At 42.9% G+C, this 23,382-nt stretch overlaps 1 protein-coding gene across 3 annotated transcripts in view; it reads right to left on the reverse strand.

Moving 5' to 3' along the window:
* The window catches only part of KCNIP1 (potassium voltage-gated channel interacting protein 1), a 342,826-nt gene that overhangs the window by 119,063 nt on the left and 200,381 nt on the right, over positions 1-23,382 (reverse strand). For 2 of the 3 annotated variants that reach the window (XM_066591092.1, XM_066591091.1), the window contains exon 1: positions 10,405-10,771. The exons of the other annotated variant lie outside the window; for it this stretch is intronic. In XM_066591092.1, the coding sequence (XP_066447189.1) occupies positions 10,405-10,465 (61 nt within the window). In that variant the 5' untranslated portion in view covers positions 10,466-10,771. Of the gene's footprint in view, positions 1-10,404; positions 10,772-23,382 lie in introns of those variants that run through there. 3 annotated transcript variants of the gene reach the window in all.

A 23,382-nucleotide genomic window follows, 5' to 3' on the forward strand; every position in this document is an offset into this window, starting at 1 on the left:
AATGAAGTATGTTTTTTCTATATATACTTTTGTCTTGTGTCTTAGACAAAGTGGGTGTGTTGTATGTTTATTTTGCAACAAAATATGGCATACGTTATTGACGCATTTTACAACTACTCTTCGGCCGGGCTCACACGAGCAGGTCGGATTCCGCATGCAGATATCCACAGCAGAAGACCTGCGAAAGATCGTGGAAATGAATTGCGTATGCGTACGGTTTTCCACGCACATGTACGCATATGGACAGCGTATCGTCCGCGTAGCAGAAAGATCACAAGCAGGAAATGACATCAGAAAGTAGCCCAACCCCCTGGGGAACACCTTCCACCGCCCACGTGAGATTCTCTTGTGCCGTCGTGGTGAGCACTGCTCTGAGAGCCTTTAGTACGGCATACTGCTCCCCAGGCTTGGCTGCTTTTATACTACTTGTACCTTTTTTGGAAATTGTACAAACCATAAAAAAAAACCACTTATCCTTCTGGAGGAGGTCGCAGACAGCAGTCTGGATGTGTACTGCTCCCCAGACTCCTTCCTGCATTGTCTGCCCACAAAGTCCTGCTTTCTTTATTCTATTTGTTATCTGGTCTCCTAACAACTTGCGTACGAATCTGCCTCCATATGGTATATTAATTGCATTTACACTGTGGATCAAACACATTCATAGAGCTCAATGGAGCCCCTACGCGCGGAATCCGCGGTAAAATAGAGTGCGCTGCGATTTTTCTTCCGCTTATGGAATCTGCAACTCCTATCTGCAAGTGTGAGCGAACCGGCGAAAGTCCATGCATTTCAATGCCCATGTATGAATAAATTTGGAGCAGACCACATATCCTACTTTGGCACTACATTGCTGGCAGTATGTTTGTGCAGATGAAGGCAGACTTTCCATAAGATGCCTAATGATTCCGTGAGGACAAGAGATTTCTGAAGCCACTGTAAGGTCTACTGCATCCAGCAATAATCTGCCAACACAAGGGCACCTCTAATATGTATGAGCAGCTCTTAATGCTCAGCCCCTTCTGTTCACATCCATGGCTTTTACAAGCTTTTACTTTGGCTAGTTTTGTTTCCAGTGTTATGCAACATGTTATCAGTATGTTACATTGTGGATACAAATGCTGAGCATTGCGCTACATGGTGTCTTTACCAACAACACACAGACCTCATAGTGTTTCATCTCACTACCTACAAGGCACCACGACAGGCACAAGAAATCTGCTGGCACCCTGCGGGTGACGACGTAACTGCACTCACTGTCACTGTGCTGCGATGTGCTGCGTGATACTTAGATCTTTATAGTCCTATCTCTAAATGAATGGCACATTACATCATCATTTCTCTACTTTTCCCAATCTGTTGTGGCTTCTCATCCCATTTTTCACACAGTCTTTGTTTTTGCTGCCAGAGATTAATAATACCGTACATGACTGTGACTTTCCTGTCTATGTCTGCTAGCATGTCATTCTTCTTGCTTCCATTATCTGTAGCTGCCAGAAAACAACCAGGTAGACATCTACAGAATCCTTAAACGTACCTGTATGTCAGAATTGTACAACCTTCCCTAAGTGCCAGGAGGCATCTGATCATTTTGGCACATTCTGCACTAGTTGGCAATAAGCCTTTTCTGCAGATACATGTGCCAGGTGGCGATACCTATCTTTATGCTTGCTTGCCATGGTTAGCATTGAACACTGATGAAACACACAACCTGTATACTCATTAGGTAAGGGACAAGTTATGGAGTTTGGGGTAATATCCTGCATCACTAGCGCTTCTCTATCAGATGATTCCCTCTACAGTGCTCCCACAAGACGATTATGGGATGCTGATGGCTTGCCCAGGGAACATAACAGAGATCACCATATCTGTCGTAGATGAGAACCTATTAGACCCTGCCAGTTGGCATGCTCAAGCCTCATTGTTAGAAAAATTTTTAAAAAATTGAAATTGTAAAAAAAAATTGCAAAAAATAGTTTGGAAATATAAAATAATAAATGCATTGGTCAGCGATGGTTGGGACTTACAGCCGAGCAGGCTTGGTTATGCTGTTTCCATAATTCCCATAGAAATCAACTGGAATTAAAGGTGTTGTCCCACTTCTAGCTGTTTTGCTGCAGGAAGCAGACAGCTCCATACTTTGTGCAGTGGCCCGGGTTGGTACTGCAGGCTGAGTCCTATTGAATTGAACAGAACTCAGCCTGCATTACCAATTAGGGCCACTGCACAATGTAAGCACTGTCTGCTTCCTGCAGCAAAACAGCTAAAGATGGGGCAACCCCTGTAAACAGACAGCTGAGAGGGTTTTGCTACAGTATTTCCACAGCTACCCAGTTACAGAAACAGAATAGCTTGCTGTGCAAAATATGGCAAACACATAGCAAAATCTCCTTATCTCTTAAAGCGAGGATTCACATGTGGCATAAAAATAAGAACACTTGGAACTAAACAGGTCTGAAATGGTTTATGGCTGTACTTAGAGAAGTTGACCAACTTCTGAGACCTTTTGGCTGTGCTCAGGATTTAGGCTCTGTTCACATCTGCTTCCATGGAATCCCTGCAGGGAATGACTCTATCCTACAGAAGTGAACGGCACTGGACAGGCCCCATTGACTAAAACTGGGTCTGTGTTGCTCCTGTCATGCCCTGTGGCATTTTCCTGGACCAACTAGCTTGAGATGGCTGTGGGTCCCAGCTGTCAGACCCCCAGCGATCAGACACTTATCCCCATCCTGCAGAAGAGGATAAATGTCATTAGTGAGAAAACCTTTCTGAATTAAACATAGATGACCATAGAAAATTATCTGAAACTGACGTGCAAAACAGGCCCTATAATGTATTTATATTATGGCCACGTGAAACAGTCCTTAAGGGGAACTTGGCACCTGCCTAAAGCACCATAGACTAACTTAGAAGAGATGACATGAAGCCAGGTGATGTATTTTTCATAATCACCTGCTTCCTGGTTTACGTAGTGCCCACTGCTAAAGTCTGAGTGACGTCTGAAAATCTGACTCCTTACAGAGTCCCATGCGTGCACTCTCCCATAGACTTGTATAGAAGAGTGCCCACATGGGACTCTGAAAATAGTCAGATTTTCAGATGGCACACAGACTTTACAGATAGGCAGCACAGGAACCAGGAAGCTGGTGGGTATGAAAAATACAGCACCCGGCTCCCTGCCCGCCTCATCTAACAGCACTACAAGTTAGCTTATAGTACCTTTGGCAGGCGCCAGGTTCCCTTTAAATAATTTTTCTTCATTGAGTCTAAGGCCAGTTTCACACAAACATATTACGCAGTGTAATAAGGCCGTATTGCAGATGCAGAAAAAAATTATATATCCAAGCGCTCAAAGGTGTAGGAGGAATAAACACGAAACTGAGGAGAATTAAAACCCAAACTTACTCCACAGGAAGGTGGTGAAACTCACTCAGCCCCCTACATTCGGAATGCCTCATTAGATATCAATATCTATCTGTTCATGGAGAAGCTGTCGGGGCCAGTCCGGAAAACCCAAATTTATGCCAAAAGTTAGGTAAAGAAAAAGCTGGAACACATTTCAGTGCCAAGCTTGCACCTTCTTCAGGCCAAATGATCGATAACTGATGAGCCATCTAGGATGTAAGGAGCTTAAGTGAGTTCCGCACACCCCACTAGAGTTGGACTGGATTATAATAATTTCATCCACATCAGTTTTGTATTTAACCCGTTAATGCTCCAGGATGTACATTTACACCATGGAGGTTCGAGGTTTGTAAGGAGGGGGAACCAGGGGTCAATCCCGCTCGATCTTACAGCCAATCCCCGCCCACAACAGCTTGAATCAGCACGTCGCTGATTGGATCTGTTAACCTTTTAGATGCCCTGATTGAATGTTCAGGGGTCCCAAACCACACCCTGCCATGGCCACTGGGAGCCTGTGGCATGGCTTGATAGATTGCCTGTCAGATCGCGTCATAATCTAATACCATGGTATTACATTATATTGCAGGAGAGATCAAACCACTGCAATTTTCTTGCTTCCTATGGAGATTTAAAAAAAAGTAAAAATCAGTTTAAAAATCTACCAAAAGGCAATCAAAAAGTCATATGTATTCCAAAATTGTCATGTTTGACCTGAGTGTAATGCACATCTCGCCCAGGACGAAGGCAAATAGAAGGCTGGTCATTATGTTACGTTTGTGCAGACCATGGAAGCAACAACTTACACTGACCCAAACCAAACAAGGGCTGGCTGGCAAGGATTGGGACAGGGGGACGTGTATACACGCTGAACACCATAATAAAGTGAACTGCAAACAGGACTAGCCGGCACACATCCAACAACGACTGACAAACACCAAAACACTCACCTAGAATACCAACACGCTTAGGCTGCCTGTCCACGGGCGATGATCCGCGGGCGATTCACGCTCTGTAAAACTTTCCATAGCATTGCTGTGCTGGCGTGCTGGCGTTCACGAGAGGAGAATCATAGCGATTCTCCGCTCGTGGGATTTAAATCGTGGCATGCTGATTGCCCCGATGCTCTGCGGTGAGCCTATCTGTTAGATAGGCTCACAGAGGAGACCTGTCAGTGCTCCCCCCTCCTCCCCCACGGTGGAATATCGCTAGCTAGCAGCGCCAGTCTTCTGGAATGTTCTACCCAAAACTATCCGGGCAATCCCCAACACACAACTTCAGGCGTGCTCTAAAAACGCACCTCTTCAGGGAGGCATACCATATCTCCTAAACTAAACCCCTCTGTACTCTGCCTGACAACATGCTCCCTGACCTACTGACTGCAATCCCTGCCAGCTGCAATCAGCGGCCCCTGCAATCACACTGATTCAGCCACTATATGGCTGACCATTGTCTGTGTATAGCATCCCTCGCTCTCCACCTCGCCATACCGTGCACATCTCCAGCCTCTTTACCTTTTGTACCCCCCCACTATTTGTAGTATGTAAGCTTGTTGGAGCAGGACCCTCACCCCTACTGTCTCCATCAACTGATTACTACATGTAACAGTGCTTTTTGTATTTTTTTGTAACTGTTCTCTCCCTGTTTTTGCAAGCGCTGTGTAATATGTTGTCGCTATATGAATAAAAATTATATATATATATTTGCAAGCAGCGCTTTTTCTTCCGTCAAAAAGCAGGGCGGCTGGGGAAAAAACGGACGGACCCCATTATAGACAATGGAGTCTGTCCAGTGCTGTTTGGTTGTGTCCAGAAATGGAACTATTCCGCTGTGGTGATTCCCCTATCCTGCTTCTCAAACAGAGAAGGAAAGCGGCATCCCCATGGACCCTAACACAGACATGTATGCACAGTATTTACTGTAAATCGCCCATACAGTACAAGAAACACATTTGCCTTGCAGACCCTTTTTCCAGTGACTACCAATGTTGTGGAATAAGTTGTACAGTCTACATAGACACCTTTCATAAATGTCACCTGTATTGCTCGTTTACCCACTATTATACCTTTGGTCTATGAATAAAACATGAGCTGCTATCTATGAATAGATAACTTTCTACAGCCCAACCCATGGCAGCCATCAGAGCAGTAACAGCTATAAGGAGAAGGCAAAGGTGCCGACAATTCAGCATCAAAATCCGCATTGAGTCGTGGGGACTTCCACCGTGGCAAATCCTGCAGCGTCCGTGTGAAAGAAACCTAAGATGTCCTGTTCAATCTACGTCTGGTTCAAAAAACTGCATGAAAGCTGCCAGAAAAGCCCGTGTTGTATCACCTTAGGGCTTTTACCCACTAGCGGGTTTTTTTTCGCTGCGTTCCCCCCCCCCCCCCCCCCAAAAGTCAACGGGACTTTTTAATGTTAAAATCACATCGCACGAAAATCACAAGTTTGCGTTGCTGCGATTTTTGCGCGATGCGATTTTAACATTAGAAAGTCCCATTGACATTTGAAAAAAAAATGCTGTGAAATCGCAGCTAAAAAAAAGGGCTAGTAGGTAAAAGCCCTTACATGTGTCATCTGTACATGTTCTAGCAGAAAAACAGATCTGAGCAGATAAGAAGAAGCCAGAAAAACCGTCACCAAAGTTTGAGAACCCTGCCTACTTCAGATGGGTCTCCAATCTGCTTTGGTATAAGGTATGCAGCACTCATGCGGATCAACAATATTAGAGTATGGAATCCAGCGGTAATGAGATTTCATACAACATGATCCACACTACCGCTGTGCTCAAGGCTGGATGTAGGTAATGTAAATGTCCAAACTTTGGAAACTTTGATAGATTTTCTTTCAAAACAGGAAACTGGGCTCTTTTCAACTGATGCACCGTCCTCTGGATAGGCCATCAGTAGTTGATGGACGGTAGTCCTCCACTCAGGCCCCTCATCGATCAGCTGATCATCCAGTCCGCAGTCCAGTGCATTGTCATTAGCGGATAGGTGAGGAAGTGGGAGCGCTGGCTTCACTCCCACTGAAATCAATGGGAGCTCCGCACTGCTATTCCACTTCCTGACCATACTTCCTGCCATGCTCTCACTTAGGCAGCCTGCACACGGGTGGATTTGCATTGTGGAATCCGGAGTGGCCTTCAAAAAGCCACTTCAAAAAGTCGACCAAAAATCACAACCACCGGAAGAATTGAATTCCAGTGTATTCATTCAGATGAACGATTTTTCAGTTCATAAAAAAATTGTGTTTTTTTTTTTTATGCCGCATCAAAAGTTAGGTCTTGAGATACGCAGGAAGCTCTATGGAAGCAAAAAAAAGGGGGGGGGGGGGAGTTTAGCTGCGACCAACGTTGGGAAAAGCAGACAGCTGGCTCTATTTAAGCATTAACAGTCATTCCGATGATTTCTGCCGATCGATGGATTTCTGCGCTGCAACATTTTTTTTTCCGAAACGCAGCCGCCCGTATGAACGGCAGAAAATACACCGCTAAAGTTCGGGACTCAATCCTGGCAATCCTTCATTTATGTGATTTTACAACGCGTACGGGCGAACAGAGAAACACATACGGTCGTGTGAAAGAGGCCTAACACACTAGATGCCACACACGCCACGCACAATGCCAACATAGACCTCACCAACACATCATACACAGGGCACATTATAAAGCCACAGCGTGGCAATTGTGGATTTTTACTGTACGTTTCACTCCTACAAAAGAAGAGGTGAAATCTGCACCTAATCCGCATCGGAATTCACACCATTTGGTCTGGATCTGCTGTGGAAAATCCCCAGTATATCTGTAACATATGAATGTATCGAAATATTATTAATTAGTTGGCTAGATTAGGACTATATTCTGGTGCACACAGTACACCCGGTGTATACGCCGTATATACCGCTGCTATATCTATGGAAACAAAGGAGAGTATGTGATATTTGCAGGATTGCGGCAGTGCCTCCATTGCGCTGAATGGCTGGGGTACTGGGTGCTTAACCCCCACAAATTTAATCTATCCTAAAACCTCCTTCACAAAGTGTTTGCATATTTGTACACACATGATTGTAGCATTTCTCTGGAATGAACTATGCTTTTTTGTGTATTTTACCTGTACATTTTGTGCCCGCAAGGCAAGTTCATTTGTGCGCGGCAAACAAAGACGCACCGATTGAAATGGCTAATTAGTCTTAATGAGTTCCAGATGTGTTCTTTTTTTGGCGGAATTCCGCAGTGTTTCACCTATCTCCTTGCGTATTGCGAGAACATTTGTGCACTCCCCATTGACTTCTACGGGGCCCTTTGGTGTGCAAATACGTATCAAAAAAGCGCATACTCTTTTTTTTGTGTGTAACTTAAAAGCACACTCAAAATCTGAAAATGTGAACGAACCCATTGAATCATTGGGTTCTATTCTCTGCATATTGCGTGAATAAGCCCACATAAAGCCGGCCTAAGGATTGACCATTAGTGTAAGTCCCAGTCATCTCATTTATAAGTGCTGCTTGGATGGCAATGACCAATTACCAACATTAGGTTGCCCATGGTTTAGGACAGTGTTTCCCAAACTGTGAGGCACCACCCAAATTGTGGGTGAGAAGAAGCAGGGAGGACAGTTTAGAAGGACGCACAGTCCTTTATAGGGTTGCACCAGTCTGGTTTAGCACCATAACTAACACTTTTTCTCCTTACTTTAAAGGGGTTTTCAAGGCACAAATACTGTTGATGACCGATCCTCAGGATCGGTCATCAATAAATGATCAGCCAGCGTCCATCGCTTGGGAACCCGGCCAATCAGCTGAATGGGTGCATGCTGTCAGAGCCACTACACACATGGGTTGGAGTGGAAGCAGCTGCCCCACCCGTGTAGCGGCCGGCACTTGTAAATGCAGGCCGAGGTCTCATTGCAATCAATGTGAACTATGCTTGCGATACAAGCACCGGCCGCTACACAGGGGTTGGAGGAGTTGCTTCCGCTCCAACCCTTGTGTGTAGCGGCACTGACGGCATGTGCCCACTCAGCTGGGTTCGCGAGCGGCAGACATCGGCCATTCAATTATTGATTACCGATCCTGAGCGTTGGTTGTCAATAGTATTTTGAGCAGGAAAATCCCTTTATTAACTGCTTTGAGGAGACAAATGGAGGTCATTTTCAATCATTTTGTCACGGACTGTGGTCCATGGCGAGAACCAAACGTCTCTATATTCCAACTGGTGAGGGCCTAGTAGAAGAAGACTGAGGAGATGAAGTTCAGAGTAGAGATTCTCCATGTTCCTAAGCCAAGACATGTATCTCCAAGGCCATGATGGTGTACTGTGCTGCTTCAAAGAAGCAGTGTGAGTAGCCCGAAAGTCATGACATGTGCCAAGGGTAGAATTGCCACAGTTTGAGAACTTAGGGTTGGGGGGGGGGGGGGTGCGCTCAATTTATAAAGACTGTATGTAACCTAATGTAAGTGTTTTTATTTACAGCACGTGGCCTTCGTTTTTACCTTCTTCTTACTTCACTGTTTTCCCCATACAGTAGTATTATACACAAATAATTCTCCTTTCCATTATTGTTAATTATATTATTCTGCTACTATTATTATTGTATCGTTCTGATTTGTTTAACTATTTTGTTGTATCATTGAATGAAATCTAAATAATTACGGTACTAACAAAAACCTCATGTACCACAAACATTGTAATTATGATCGGCAGAGGAACATTATAGAACAAGTAGACTTGAAGCTACATTCACACAGGCGGGCACGATATTGGGCCGAGAAACGCGGCCCGATAATACGCTTGCCAACACACGATCTTCACGACGATGTGATGCGTTCTTAATTAACAATCACATTGCTTCTGTGACATTGAGCGTGAAAAGATCGCAATAGACTTCAATGGGAAAAATTGCATTACACTCGCATGGGATATAATTTTTTTTCCAAGGTCCCTTAGGAAATAACAGGGGATTCCTCCCATGGGGACGCCCAAAAATAGAACATTCAGCTCAGAAAAAATGGCTCATGTGAATAAATCCATTCCAAATAATGGAGTTCAAATTTGTGCGAATTTTTCGTTCGTGTGAATAAGGCTGATTTCATACCTGCGTCCGGGGCTCTGTTCAAAAAAGGTGAATCCCTGTTGAAAGGGGAATCCCCGTGGCCAAACGGCACCAAACAGCGCAGAATAGACGCCATTGACTATAATGGAGTCCGTTCTGCTTTTGCTCAACTGCCCGACTTTCATCCGTTAGTGAAATTGCTGCATGTGGCGCTTTTCTTCCGGTATTTTGTGCCAGATCTGCGCCGGAATCTTCGACCGGAGATTCCAAAGCAGACGTGAAACCTCCCCAAGCCCTTATCAGATTTTATAGAGCTGAACTCAATCACTTTGCAACAGACGAAACAAAGATGTGTCACATTACGGCAAAAAGTCTAGAACGTGTCAGGAAAAAAAACTATGAGGAGAGAAAAAACGGGTAAGAAAACACAGACGCAAACGAGAATCAACAGGTGTTTGAGGGACCCTATCTACTGCTGCGTACCGGCGGTGGATATGGACAATGACAGATATCCATTTATTATAGCCTACACATCCTAGATTTCCAGGCTTCCTTCCCCCCGGTGTGAACATGACACAGGAAGCAACAGTTTTCCACGGCAATCCTCCATATTAGAGACACAATTCCCTCTTTATAGTTGGATCCGGCCAGATTTCAGTCCAGGTGGAAGGGGCATCTGCCCCGGGCAATAAACGCTTGTTGCATCCTCATCCTTGTAGTGCTGCCACACACAGAGCAGCGGGCACAGGGGATGGCATGCAGATCCACACACACTGGTGACCCTCACACAGCTACACTGACCCCTCTAATCACACATGGCACCCTGTCAGCATCTGTCACCTCAGTCTGAGGGATTATGGCGGAGGCTGGCACTGATACATGCACCAGCACCTGAACATGCAGGCTGCCTACAGACTGCACAGTGTGAGCGCCCACCACAGCCTCTTACCTTTAGAGGGTCTTCTCTGCTTGGTCTGCAGGGAGGAGAAGGTGCCCATGACTGCGCCCATCCTGGAGACACTTGTGCCACTTGTCGGGCTCCTCGTTGGGGTGTAGATCGTCTTGTGTAGAGAGCGGCGGTGACGGCTCCAGCTCTCCCAGCTCTCTCCCAGCTCTCTCCCCCTCTCCTCACTGACTCACACTGGAGCCTCGCCGTTATTATTCACAGCAGCTCCCAGCAACATGCAATGCTAGTGGATTCCCATAGACCTCAGCAGAGAGCCGCCACACTGATGCTAGCAGGCTATGGCTGCCTCTGACAGGCGGACATATATGTATATACAGCACCTATGTGCGCAGGCTGCTGCTAGCATGTAAACAACAGACGGGGGCAGGAGCGGCGCCGAGACGGCAAGGGTTAATGTTATGCAAGACACACTGCATGGAGATGGAGACAAGTGGCTGGCAGAGCAGATTGCGCCGTCCCTGGCTTGTCTCTCACACATAGCACTTGTTCCGTGTTTACAATATCGTGCACCGTGTAATACTGCGTTATATACATCTATATACTGGCACTCACCTGGCTGTCTTTTATCTACATCTCACCTCATATGTATCTCTATGATTATATCTAAAATCTATCTCTCATATCTATCTATTTAGCTCTCTATCTCATATCTATCTACCTGTCTATCTATCTACCTCATATCTATGCATATTTATCTATCTATCTATCTATCTATCTATCCATTTTCTATCTATTATTTCTCTCTTATACCTCTTCATATCTATCTATCTATCTCCTACCTATCTATCTATCTATCTATCTATCTATCTATCTATCTCATATCTATCTATCCATCCATCTCATATCTAGCTTTCCATCTCATATATATCTATCCATCTCATATCTATCTATCTATCTATCTATCTCATATCTATCTATCTCCTATCTATCTATCTATCTATCTCATATCTATCTATCTATCTACCTCATATCTATTCATATTTATCTATCTATCTATCCATTTTCTATCTATTATTTCTCTCTTATAACTCTTCAGATCTATCTATCTCAGTATCTATCTATCTCCTATCTATCTATCTATCTATCTATCTATCTATCTATCTATCTATCTCATATCTATTCATATCTATCTATCCATCCATCTCATATCTAGCTTTCCATCTCATATCTATCTATCTATCTATCTATCTATCTATCTATTTCATATCTATCTATCTATCTATTTCATATCTATCTATCTATCTATTTCCTATCTATCTATCTATCTATCTATCTATCTATCTATCTATCATCTATCTATCATCTATCTCATATCTATCTATCACTCTCCTATCTATATATCTATCTTTATCTATCTATCTATTTCATATCTATCAATCTCTCATATTTATCTATCTCTCTCTCTCATATTTATCTATCCATCTATATCTATCTATCTATCTATCTATCTATTTCAATCTCATATCTATCTATCTATCTATCTCATATCTATCTATCCATCTCATATCTATCTATCTATCTATCTATCTATCTATCTATCTATCTATCTATCTATCTCATATCTATCTATCTATCTATCTCATATATATATCTTTCTATCTATCTCCTATCTATCTATCTATCTATCTCATATCTATCTATCTATCTATCTCATATATATATCTTTCTATCTATCTCCTATCTATCTATCTATCTATCTCATATCTATCTATCTATGTATTCCAACTATTAGAGGGTGGGCTTAGCTCCGCCCCTTTCCAGCGCCCTCTCAGTGCAAACAGCAAGAGAGGAGGAGGAAAGAGGGTGGGAGTTTAGCAGTCACGCTGCTAAACTTCCGCCCACCTCCCTTCTTCAGCAGCTATCATAGGAGCCCATGCAGCCGGCGGCGGCGTAAAAGCGCTTGGTCAAAATGCACAAAATGTGTATGTCGGCTGGGCGTGAAAACCCAGCCGATATACTCCCCTGTAAATCCAGCCTATATTTCATATTTCTCTCTCACACATCTATCTATCTATCTCTATCTATCATATCTCTCTCTCTCTCATATCTATCTATCTATCTATCTATCTCGATCACATCTATCTGTCTCATATCTCTTTCACTTATATCTCTCTTACTCATATCTATCTATCTCATATCTATCTATCTATCTATCTATCTATCTATCTATCTATCTATCTATCTATCTATCTATCTATCATTTCTCTCTTACATCTATTCATATCTATCTATCTATTTCATATTTATATATCTAATCTATCTCTCTCATATTTATCTATCCATCTATCTATCTCAAATCTATCTATTTATCTATCTATCCATCTATCTCAGGATCTATCTATCTCATATCTATGTATCTATCTCATATCTAACCCATATCTTTATCTATCTTTCTATCTATCTCATATCTATCTATCTATTTCTATCTCATATCTATCTATCAATCAATCTCCTGTCTATCTATCTATCTATCTATCTATCTATCTATCTATCTATCTATCTATCTATCTATCTATCTATCTCATATCTATCTATCTCAGTATCTATCTATCTATCTATCTATCTATCTATCTCAGTATCTATCTATCTATCTATCTATGCATGGAATTACTTACACTGCCGTAGGCTTTTTTACATCCGCCCGCCAGCGCCGTAAAAATGTGTGAATGGTCGCACAAATCTAGACGGTAGGAGCCGGGCACATATACGCCAAGGCCGCAATGCCGTTTGAAGGGGGGAGACAGTTCAGTTCTGCTAAGCTTTCTTCTACCCCCCCCCTCGCCAGCTCCCTGCAAGGGGAGGGATGGGGAGGAGCTAAGTGTGATAGGCCCCGCCCCTTGCCATCAGCTAATGACTGGAGGGACGGGGTAAGCTCTGACCCTTTCCCGCCCCCTCTCAGTGCAAACAGCAAGAGAGGGGAGGGAAGAGAGTGGGAGTTTAGCAGTCACCCTGCTAAACTTCTGCCCACCTCCCTTCTCCAGCAGCTGTCATGGGCTCCCATAGGAGCCCATGCAGCCGGCGGCGGCATAAAAGCACTCGTCCAAAATGCACAAAATGCGTATATCGGACGGGCGTGAAAACCCGGCCGATATGCTCCTGTGTAAATCCAGCCTATATTTCATATTTCTCTCTCTCATATCTATCTATCTATCTATCTATCTATCTATCTATCTATCGCTATTATATCTATCTATCTCATATCTATCTATCTCTATCACATCTATCTATCTCATATCTCTCTCACTTATATCTGTCTATCTCATATCTCTCTCACTCGTATCTATCTATATATATATATATATCTATCTCATATCTATCTATCTATCTCCTATCTATCTATCTATCTATCTATCTATCTATCTATCTATCTATCTATCTATCGATCTATCTATCTCTATCACATCTATCTATCTCATATCTCTCTCACTTATATCTATCTGTCTATCTCATATCTCTCTAACTCATATCTATCTATATATATATATCTATCTCATATCTATCTATCTCCTATCTATCTATCTATCTATCTATCTATCTATCTATCTATCTATCTATCTATCTATCTATCTATCTCATATCTATCTATCTATATCCTATCTCATATCTATCTATCCATCTATCTATCTATCTATCTATCTATCTATCTCATATCTCTCACTCATATGTATCTATCTATCTCATATATATCTATTTCATATCTCTCACTCACATCTATCTATCTATTTCAATCTCATATCTATCTATGGGCTCTTGTACACTTGCGATTTCTGTGCGATGTGTTTTTAACATTAGAAAGTCTCATTGTCATTCACGCTAAAAAAATGCAGCGATATCGTGTGAAATAAAGAGCAACAAAAACACTAGCGTGCAAGACCCATATCTATCTATCTATCTATCTATCTATCTATCTATCTATCTATCTATCTATCTATCTATCTATCTATTTCATATCTATCTATAACTCTCTCTCCTATCTATCTATGCTTGGAATTACTTACACTGCTGTAGGCTTTTTTACATCCGCCCGCCAGCGCCGTAAAAATGTGTGAATGGTCGCACAAATCTAGACGGTAAGAGCCGGGCGCATATACGCCAAGGCCACAATGCCGTTTGACGGGGGGAGACAGTTGAGTTCTGCTAAGCCTTCTTCTACCCCCCCCCCCCCTCGCCAGCTCCCTGCAAGGGGAGGGATGGGGAGGAGCTAAGTGTGATAGGTCCCGCTCCTTGCCATCAGCTAACGACTGGAGGGATGGGGTTAGCTCTGACCCTTTCCCGCCCCCTCTTAGTGCAAACAGCAAGAGAGGGGAGGGAAGAGAGTGGAAGTTTAGCAGTCATGCTGCTAAACTTCCGCCCACCTCCCTTCTCCAGCAGCTGTCATAGGCTCCCATAGGAGCCCATACAGCCGGCGGCGGCGTAAAAGCACACGTCCAAAATGCACAAAATGCGTATATCGGACGGGCGTGAAAACCCGGCCGATATACTCCTGTGTAAATCCAGCCTATATTTCATATTTCTCTCTCTCATATCTATCTATCTATCTATCTATCTATCTCATATCTATCTATCTATCTATCTATCTATCTATCTATCTATCTATCTATCTATCTATCTATCTATCGCTATTATATCTATCTCTCTCTCATATCTATCTATCTCTATCACATCTATCTATCTCATATCTCTCTCACTTATATCTATCTGTCTATCTCATATTTCTCTCACTCATATCTATCTATATATATATATATATATATATATATCATATCTATCTATCTCCTATCTATCTATCTATCTATCTCATATCTCTCTCACTCATATCTATCTATCTATCTATCTATCTATCTATCTATCTATCTATCTATCTATCTATCTATCTCATATCTCTCACTCATATGTATCTATCTATCTCATATCTATCTATTTCATATCTCTCACTCACATCTATCTATCTATATCAATCTCATATCTATCTATGGGCTCTTCTACACTTGCGATTTTTGTGCGATGTGTTATTAACATTAGAAAGTCTCATTGACATTCACGTTAAAAAAATGCAGCGATATCGTGTGAAATAAAGAGCAACAAAAACACTAGTGTGCAAGACCCATACCTATCTATCTCCTATCTATCTATCTCATATCTATCTATCTATCTATCTATTTCATATCTATCTATAACTCTCTCTCCTATCTATCTATCTCCTAGTGTAGTTGGCACACATTTGCGCATTCCCATTGATCTCCATGGAGCATGCTGTTTTTTTTCACATGTGTAGGAAAAATAGGCGCATGTGATCGAATCCAATGGGGTCTATTACTGCGTATTGCACATGCAAATTTAAGTGTGTAAATACACATACAAATACGAGAGAGAAAGAGGCAGGCTAATATGTCAGTGCTAGTCGAACAATTGGTTTATTTTGGCAATCAAAATGCCCATTCACCTACTTGCGTGTTACACACTTCCCGTGGTTTAGAATGGCAATCAAATGTCTAATTAGGGCAGCTGTCTTCCTTTCCCAGCGTTATACGCAGGGTAACTCCCTCCCCCTCCCTTTTTTTCAGCTTCCATTGAAGTCTATAGGAGCTTGCTGCGTATTTCGGCAAAAGACAGGCAAGACCTATCTTTTCACGCACCGTATGAAAAAGACGACCGAAGACTTTTGCGTATGTTCTTTTTTTACTCGCGCGATTATTTTACGAGCCAAAAAATCGTTCATATGAATGAACCCATTGGAATCCAGTGTTTTGCATGATCGCGTTTTATGTGCCATTTTTTAACACAACGAAATGCCTGCATAAATACGGTCGTCTGAATCAGCCCTTAGGGCAAAAACACATGGGAGCATGTGCAACTACGCTCGCCGCTGCAGAGCTTAGTAGCGCATGAATAGTTTTTTTTTTTAATGTTTCTTTGACTATTCAACCTCTGTGCTATTGCGCACAAGTTTGAGAAAAAAAGTGGGAAGATAGGTCCTACATGCAAGAGATATGGCACGTCCTATCTTGATGGATGAGAATCCTGATAGTGAGAACAAATGGTTTTGCTTCATCCAGTTATGCGGTCATGATTCTCACGGTCACATAACGGGACTTAAACATGCCCATGTGTTGAAGCCCTTATGCCTTAGGCCTTATTCACACAAGTATTTTGATGCAGCTAATTTAGCCATGTAAAAAAATTGCAACCATCTGAAGCATTTCAATTCCAATATATTAATTCAGATGAGCGATTTTCAACACCCTAAGGGCTTATTTAGACGACCGTATATCAGCTCGATTTTCACGCCGAGCCGATATACGGTGTCCTTGTCTGCAGGGGGGGGGGGGATGGAAGAGCCAGGAGCAGGAACTGAGCTCCCGCCCCCTCTCTGCCCCTTGCCACTATTTGCAATAGGAGGGGGCGAGACATGGGCAGAGCTAAGTCCCATCGCTTAGCTCCACCCCCATCCTGCCCTCCCATTGCAAATAGTGGCGAGGGGCGGGGAAGGGGCGGGAGCTCAGTTCCTGCTCCTGGCTCTTCCATCCCCCCTCCTGCAGACAAGGACACTGTATATCGGCCCGGCGTGAAAACAGAGCCGATATATGGTCATCTAAATAAGCCCTAAAAATGTCACTCTGGGATTAATAGGAAATCGGCGACCGATTGTATACGCTGCGTGAAAAGATAGGTCTTGCTCTATCTTTTGCTTAGATACACTGGAGGCTCCCATAGGCTTCTATGAGTGCTGCAAAAAAAGGGGAAGGAGTTTAGCAACGACCAGCGCTTGGAAAAGATTACAGCTGGCTCTATCTAACTATTTGAAGTCATTCCGAGAATTTATGCCAACCGAGGGATTTCCTCACTGCAGCGTATTTTTTCGCTAATGCACAACAGCTGCCCCTTGGGAATGAACGAAGAAATGCCAATTTTGGCCTCGACTTGATTGCAGCTTTTTCCTTTTCATGCGCTTTTCGCGTGAAAGAACTTTGAATTTTTATTATTATGGATGGGTGGAAGTTAAAATATTTGCATAAACAGACATATATTCCATAGATATAATGTGGAACTATGCACACATGTAAAAATTTCAGTTTTTTACAAACCCAACACAGACGAATTTTTAAATACTTGTGTAAATTGTGGAGACTGAATCTTTTATACTTACACAAATTAATATGGTCCTGTCGTTTTCCAATTTCAATGAACTGGTACCCAGAAGTGACCTGCATATTGCAGATAAACTCACACTGCTAATTTGTAAAATGGTAATATTACCTTCCTGTATGCTGAATCCTCGCCTCTTCTAATACAAGACAGTATCCTGCTGCTCTTAGAAGCAGCTGGTTGACATTGCAGCTGTTATTTAGTCTATGACCTAAAAGTACAGCCAGATCCTTCTCTTTAAGTGACTGTCCCAGTTTTACTCCCCCTAGGGCAGATGATCTGTGAAGATTATAAGTACTCAGATGCATAACTTTGAATTTGTTCACATTAAAGGGGTATTGCAGCAATATTAAGTTATCCCTCATCCGCAGCATAGGGAATACCATCTGATCGGTGGGGAACCAGTTGCTCGGTTATCTATTGTACACCAAAACAGCTGTCCCTGGTATCCCCAAATGAAAGGAGTGGTGGCGGTGCATGTGTGCAATTGTTGTATTCATTTCAATGCGACTGCCAGAGATAGCTGAGTTCAATAGGAACTCGTTTTGGCGGTTGGAGGGGATCCCAGTGGTTGGACCCCACCAATCATTTGATTATCGTCTATCTTTTGGATAGGGAATAACTTCATATTATTGAAACACCCCTTCAAGTCTCATGTGGTAAATTACTTGTAATTTATAAATATCTTCTACAGTCTATACTGCATAGATTGGTGTTGTCTACAAAAATAAAACCTTCTTATCGTTTATGTCATTAATCTCTTAAGGACGTGGCCTATTTGGCCTCCACAACGCTTTTTTTCATGCTTTCCGATAGCCATAATTGTTTTGACGTAGGACTCGTATGAGGTCTTTTTTTTAATAGCTTTATTCTGAGGCATATATATAAAACTTAAGAATGGAAAACATTTAATATTAATTTTATATTGTTGAGGGCCTAGGCCATCAATATCTGATTGGCGGGTTCACCCATGCCAGCACTTCAATCTCTTCAATGTTTACATCTGAGCACAATAGTGCCCATACACAGAATGCCATATTATTTATAGTGGCTGTTCTGAGTACCACAGGATTGTCCCATTTAGTTCATGAGACAAGCCTGCAGTACTCAGAATAGCCACTATAAATAATACAGCATTCTAAGTACGAGCATAATTGTGCTCAGATTTAAACATTGCAGAAGCTGCAGTGCTGGCACAAGCACTGCGCCCTCTTCAGTTTGCTGATCGGCAGGGGCCCAGAGCAGTGGACTACTACTGATAAGATATTTTTAAACTTTGGAATACTCCTTTAAGAAAACTGAGACCCCAAATAATGCCACCGAATTGAGAGCTATGCCACTGACCCCACCAGATGTAAAAAATGTCCCCTCAAGGTAACAGAATCCTTGGGGCCCAGTCCTTTCACCTAACACCTGTGCTTCCAGACCTGGAAGCCAGTAGATTCCGGAGGCCCCCTGCAATATTCTGTCGCTGCAGCTCCCTAACCCCCAGCATTCCCACACTTTCATCCAGCAGAAGTCATGTCAATCACTTCAATATACTGGCACACCTTCATCTAGCGGAAGTCATTTCAATATTCTCTCCCTCCAGTTCCCCCAACTCCCGCAGTGCCTGAGCACCTCCATCCAGAATGAGCCACTGTGTCATATCACTAAGTCTGTCATGCAGCTGGTTGCCTGTCTCTTTTTCTGCAAGGAGCAAGACTGAGGTCCGGATATGGCTTTAAAGAGAGTAAGACAATATGGAAGATTTAACAATAATAGTTTATTCAAATTAAGTGATAACCAAGCAAATTGATTAATAATTCTCGTTCTTTCTTAAATTATCTATAAACAAAGGTTGATAAAAGTTGCAACTTACATCACATCACAAAGTATAAAAATTACAAATTACATTACATCATTATCTATATATAAAGGTTACAAGTTACATCTCACCACTGGAGGCAGCAACATCTGATTTGTATAACAGCAGCCGGGAAGCCCACTTTCAAACAGTGCAAAGACAGAGAACCTTCCCCAGGAACTGGACCAACAAGTAGGGTGTCCCCTTACTTATTTGAAGAGCTTCTTTATTAAAGTTTATAAAAGGGGTTAAAGGGGTTGTCCGAGTTAAGGAAACCCCTGTCAATGGGTCCACCATGCATTAAAATAAAAAAATCTGCAGTCACTTACCTCTCCCTGCTACCCCATACATCCTCCATCATTAGCTCTGGTCTCCCTGTCACTTTTTATTCTGAGCCCATCTACAAACAAGCTAAAGTAGCCAATGACAGCTCTCAGCAATCATGGCTGAGTGCTGTCATTGGCTGCTATAGAAGATTTATGGAACGTCGCAGCTGCTTGTAAACTGCTCAAGAAAGGCATATCTGAGTTTTTAGTGTGTTCAGAGATGGGTAGCTAAGTAGTTGTAAATAGAATGGGGGGACTACAATACCCAGAGAGATTGTCAAATGCAGAAGGGGGTTCTTGAGGGAATGTCCACATGAGGAAAATTTGATGTGGAGTGTCTGTAGCACACATTCCGCACCAGATCTGCAGTGCAAAATCTGCATCTAACACTTCTCCATTTGGTGTGGATTTTGACATGGTATTTGACTTAGAATTTAATGCGAAGCCAAGTACCATGGCAGGAAAAGGGTTTAAAAGATTCCCTTTAGGTGTCATGCTTGTGAAGCCCACCCAGAAAAATAGGCCATTGATAGAGCAGTGTAGGAAACGTTCTGCTTCCCACCTCTGGAACAAGGCAGAATGCTCAAGAAAGTTCTGGGTGCAGGAAAGTGCCCTGTATTGAAAAATTGTGAACTGCTGTCCTTATAAGAGTGAGTGAGCAGCAGTGACACAGAAACAAAGAGCCTGCCAGAGTGACAGCTGCACGAGGACTGAGTGTGTGAGAAGCAGCAGTGGTAGGGAGAATGCTGCGGAGAGACCCCACAAGTGTTAAGGGCAACAAAACAACACAGCTGACATGGCAGTGGCTTTGTCCCCAGACTGGAGAGCAGCCTCTAGGCTAGGCTGCAGTGAACTTCAAGCGGCACAAGCTGTGGCTATGGCCGGATGTAAGAGATGGCCTGATGACATTGCTGCAGTGTTGGAAAGTAAGTGAGACTCGGCCTCAATTCGGTGTGCACACCATGTAATCTTAAATTATGTACAGGCCTGCAACAGGTAAAATGTGTTTATTTGTGATTATATGTTAATGTGTGTACGTTGAAAATGTGATGTAGTCAAGCTAGACCTCTGGAGTATTGATATACCGTGTTTCCCTGAAAATAAGGCACCCCTGAAAGTAAGACACATTAAGAAATTTGCAGAAGTCACAAATATAAAGCACACCCAGATAGTAAGGCATACTAAAGTGTGCAGGCAAGTCGAGAGGCCTGTCCCCTGCTGTCATCCCCGTTGTCTCCTACCTCCTGCTGTGCTGTACGAGTGTGCTGTTGTGAGCTCCCCTTGCTGGCTGGAAAAGTCCATACTGTATGTTCTGTTCCTGCTGTACATGTCTGCTGTGATGAGCTACCCCTGGTGGCCGGAAGCTGCAATACCATCCCTGCTTACAAGTGGTACAGGAACTTCTGTCTGCAGCCAGGTACGTTACTTTACAGCCCTTATTTTTTTATGGCTCTGTGTGTGAGTCAGGCAACCTGTTTGTAATTCTTAAGGCTGGGTTCTCACAGAGCGTATTTCCAGCGGAAATCTCGCGGTTTGGCCACAGCGATGAACAGCGAGATTTCCGCCGGGAAAGCGCTGCTTCAAAACCCACGGCACTCAGCTGCTTGTTTTGAAGCGACCTGGCTGCACGCTTTTCCGTTTCTGTGGCCGGTGAATCCGCACCACAACACCGGCTTCTCCCAGCTTTGCCGTGACAGATTTGCTGACCCATGTGGACAAGATTTCTGAGAAATTTCATCCACAAAGCTGGCCAATTGAGGGATTAGCGGCCACAGACGGATTTGCCGCGGCAAAATAAGACACCCCCTGAAAATAAGACATAGCGCATATTTGGGAGCAAAAATTAATATAAGACGCGTTTTATTTTCGGGGAAACAGGGCAGTTGAATTTTACGACGTTGTGTGTCCCAGTAGGAGAGACGCTGCCCCTATGGGGCGAAAAGTTCAAATGTACACAATGCAGTGTTTATTCAATTTACAGCCATCTGTGATGAACACGTGAATTGCTGTGGCCCAGATTGGGACACAATGTAAGATTATGTGCCCATATGTTTAATCTTGTTCTGAAGGTTATACCATATTACATTAAAATATGAAAGTGATGCTAATGGCAAACTCTGTTTTACGTTAATGCAATGTTCAAGTATAGTGTGCCCTCCTATGCAGTGATAATCTACAAACCATTTATTGTAAGTAAAGTTTGTAAAAACGTGTGCCACCTCTGTCTGTCACCGCTACCTACCTGTTATAATTGCTTCATACCACGGCTCCGTAGCTTCCTTCTTGGACCTTAATGACTTTTATTTCAGCAGCATTTATTCTGCGTTTCATTTAGCTGTTTAGTCTTTTTATGTCATTTCAGTAATGAACAAGATTGTTGAATTTGTATTTCTTCTTCTCAATTTGAGCATGCTTGTTTAATAAAGGAACCCTCACCCCCTCCTCCATTTGCCTAATACTTATTTCCGTTAGGTTATTTTCACATGGCAGCATTTTGCTATTATCCTACTCCACTATTTGTCAGACAAAACCAAGAAAGAAATCTACATAGAAAAAGTATTCCCCCCTTGGTGCTTTTCCTATTTTGGTGCATTGCAACCTAGAGTTTAAATGGATTTTAATTAAGATTTAATGTAATCCACCTGATAAAATAGTCAACATTGTTAAAGTGGAATGAAAAAAATCATAGCTTTAAAAATAAGGAAAAAAACTAAAACTTAAAGGTTGTGCATATCTATTTATTCACCCTCTATGCTATGAAATCTCAAAATAAGGTCTGGTCCAACCAATTAACCAACTACCGTATTTTGCGTTCTATAAGATGCACCGGACTATAGGACGCACCCCCATTTTAGAGCGGGAAAATAGGTACAAAATATTTCAAACTCACCCAGGACAGCGCAGGGTTAGTGCCGGGCGACTGGGCAGAAGAAGCAACAGGGGCCAGGAAAAACAGCTCTCTATGTCACAGCGGCAATTGCAGGAGGAAGGGAAGAAGCCGTTTGGTGGAGACGGGGAGCAGCAGCTGCTGAACACCAATCAGCGGTACGTATGGGCGGCAGTGGGGAGGAGAGAAATTCCGACTGATCGCACATTTGTTCGTGCGACTGCGAGTTGAACGCGCGGTCGCGCATTAAATTTGCGCTAAAAATGGCAATCACAAGGAATTTTTGGCACATTCGCTTTATAAGGCGCAGCAACTTTTTCCCCCGCTTTGGAGGGGAAAAAAGTGCGTCTTATAAAGCGAAAAATTTGGTAATCTCAGCAGTCACATAATTAGTTGAATATGGTCCCCCTGTGTGCAATCAAAGCATCACATGATCTGCAACATGATGTCAGTATCAATAAACCTGTTCTGAAGGGTCCCATGATCTCCAACACTACTATGCAATATTGTTTCTGCGTGACTGACACCCTACAAAAGCCTTATCTATGTGCAAACATAATGCTAAGCAGCACTTCCCATCACCCGAAGAGCACCATTCCAATAGTGAAGTACTATGGTGGCAACATTCTGCTGTGGGGATGCTTTCATCTGAAGGGACTGGAAAACTGGTCATGATTGAAGGAAAGGTGGATGGCAATCAATGGCAATTCTTGAGAAAAACTTGGTTTTAGAGACTGGGATTGAGGTTCACCTTC

The sequence above is a fragment of the Eleutherodactylus coqui genome, chromosome 2 (assembly GCF_035609145.1).
Source record: "Eleutherodactylus coqui strain aEleCoq1 chromosome 2, aEleCoq1.hap1, whole genome shotgun sequence".
Lineage (NCBI taxonomy): Eukaryota > Metazoa > Chordata > Amphibia > Anura > Eleutherodactylidae > Eleutherodactylus > Eleutherodactylus coqui.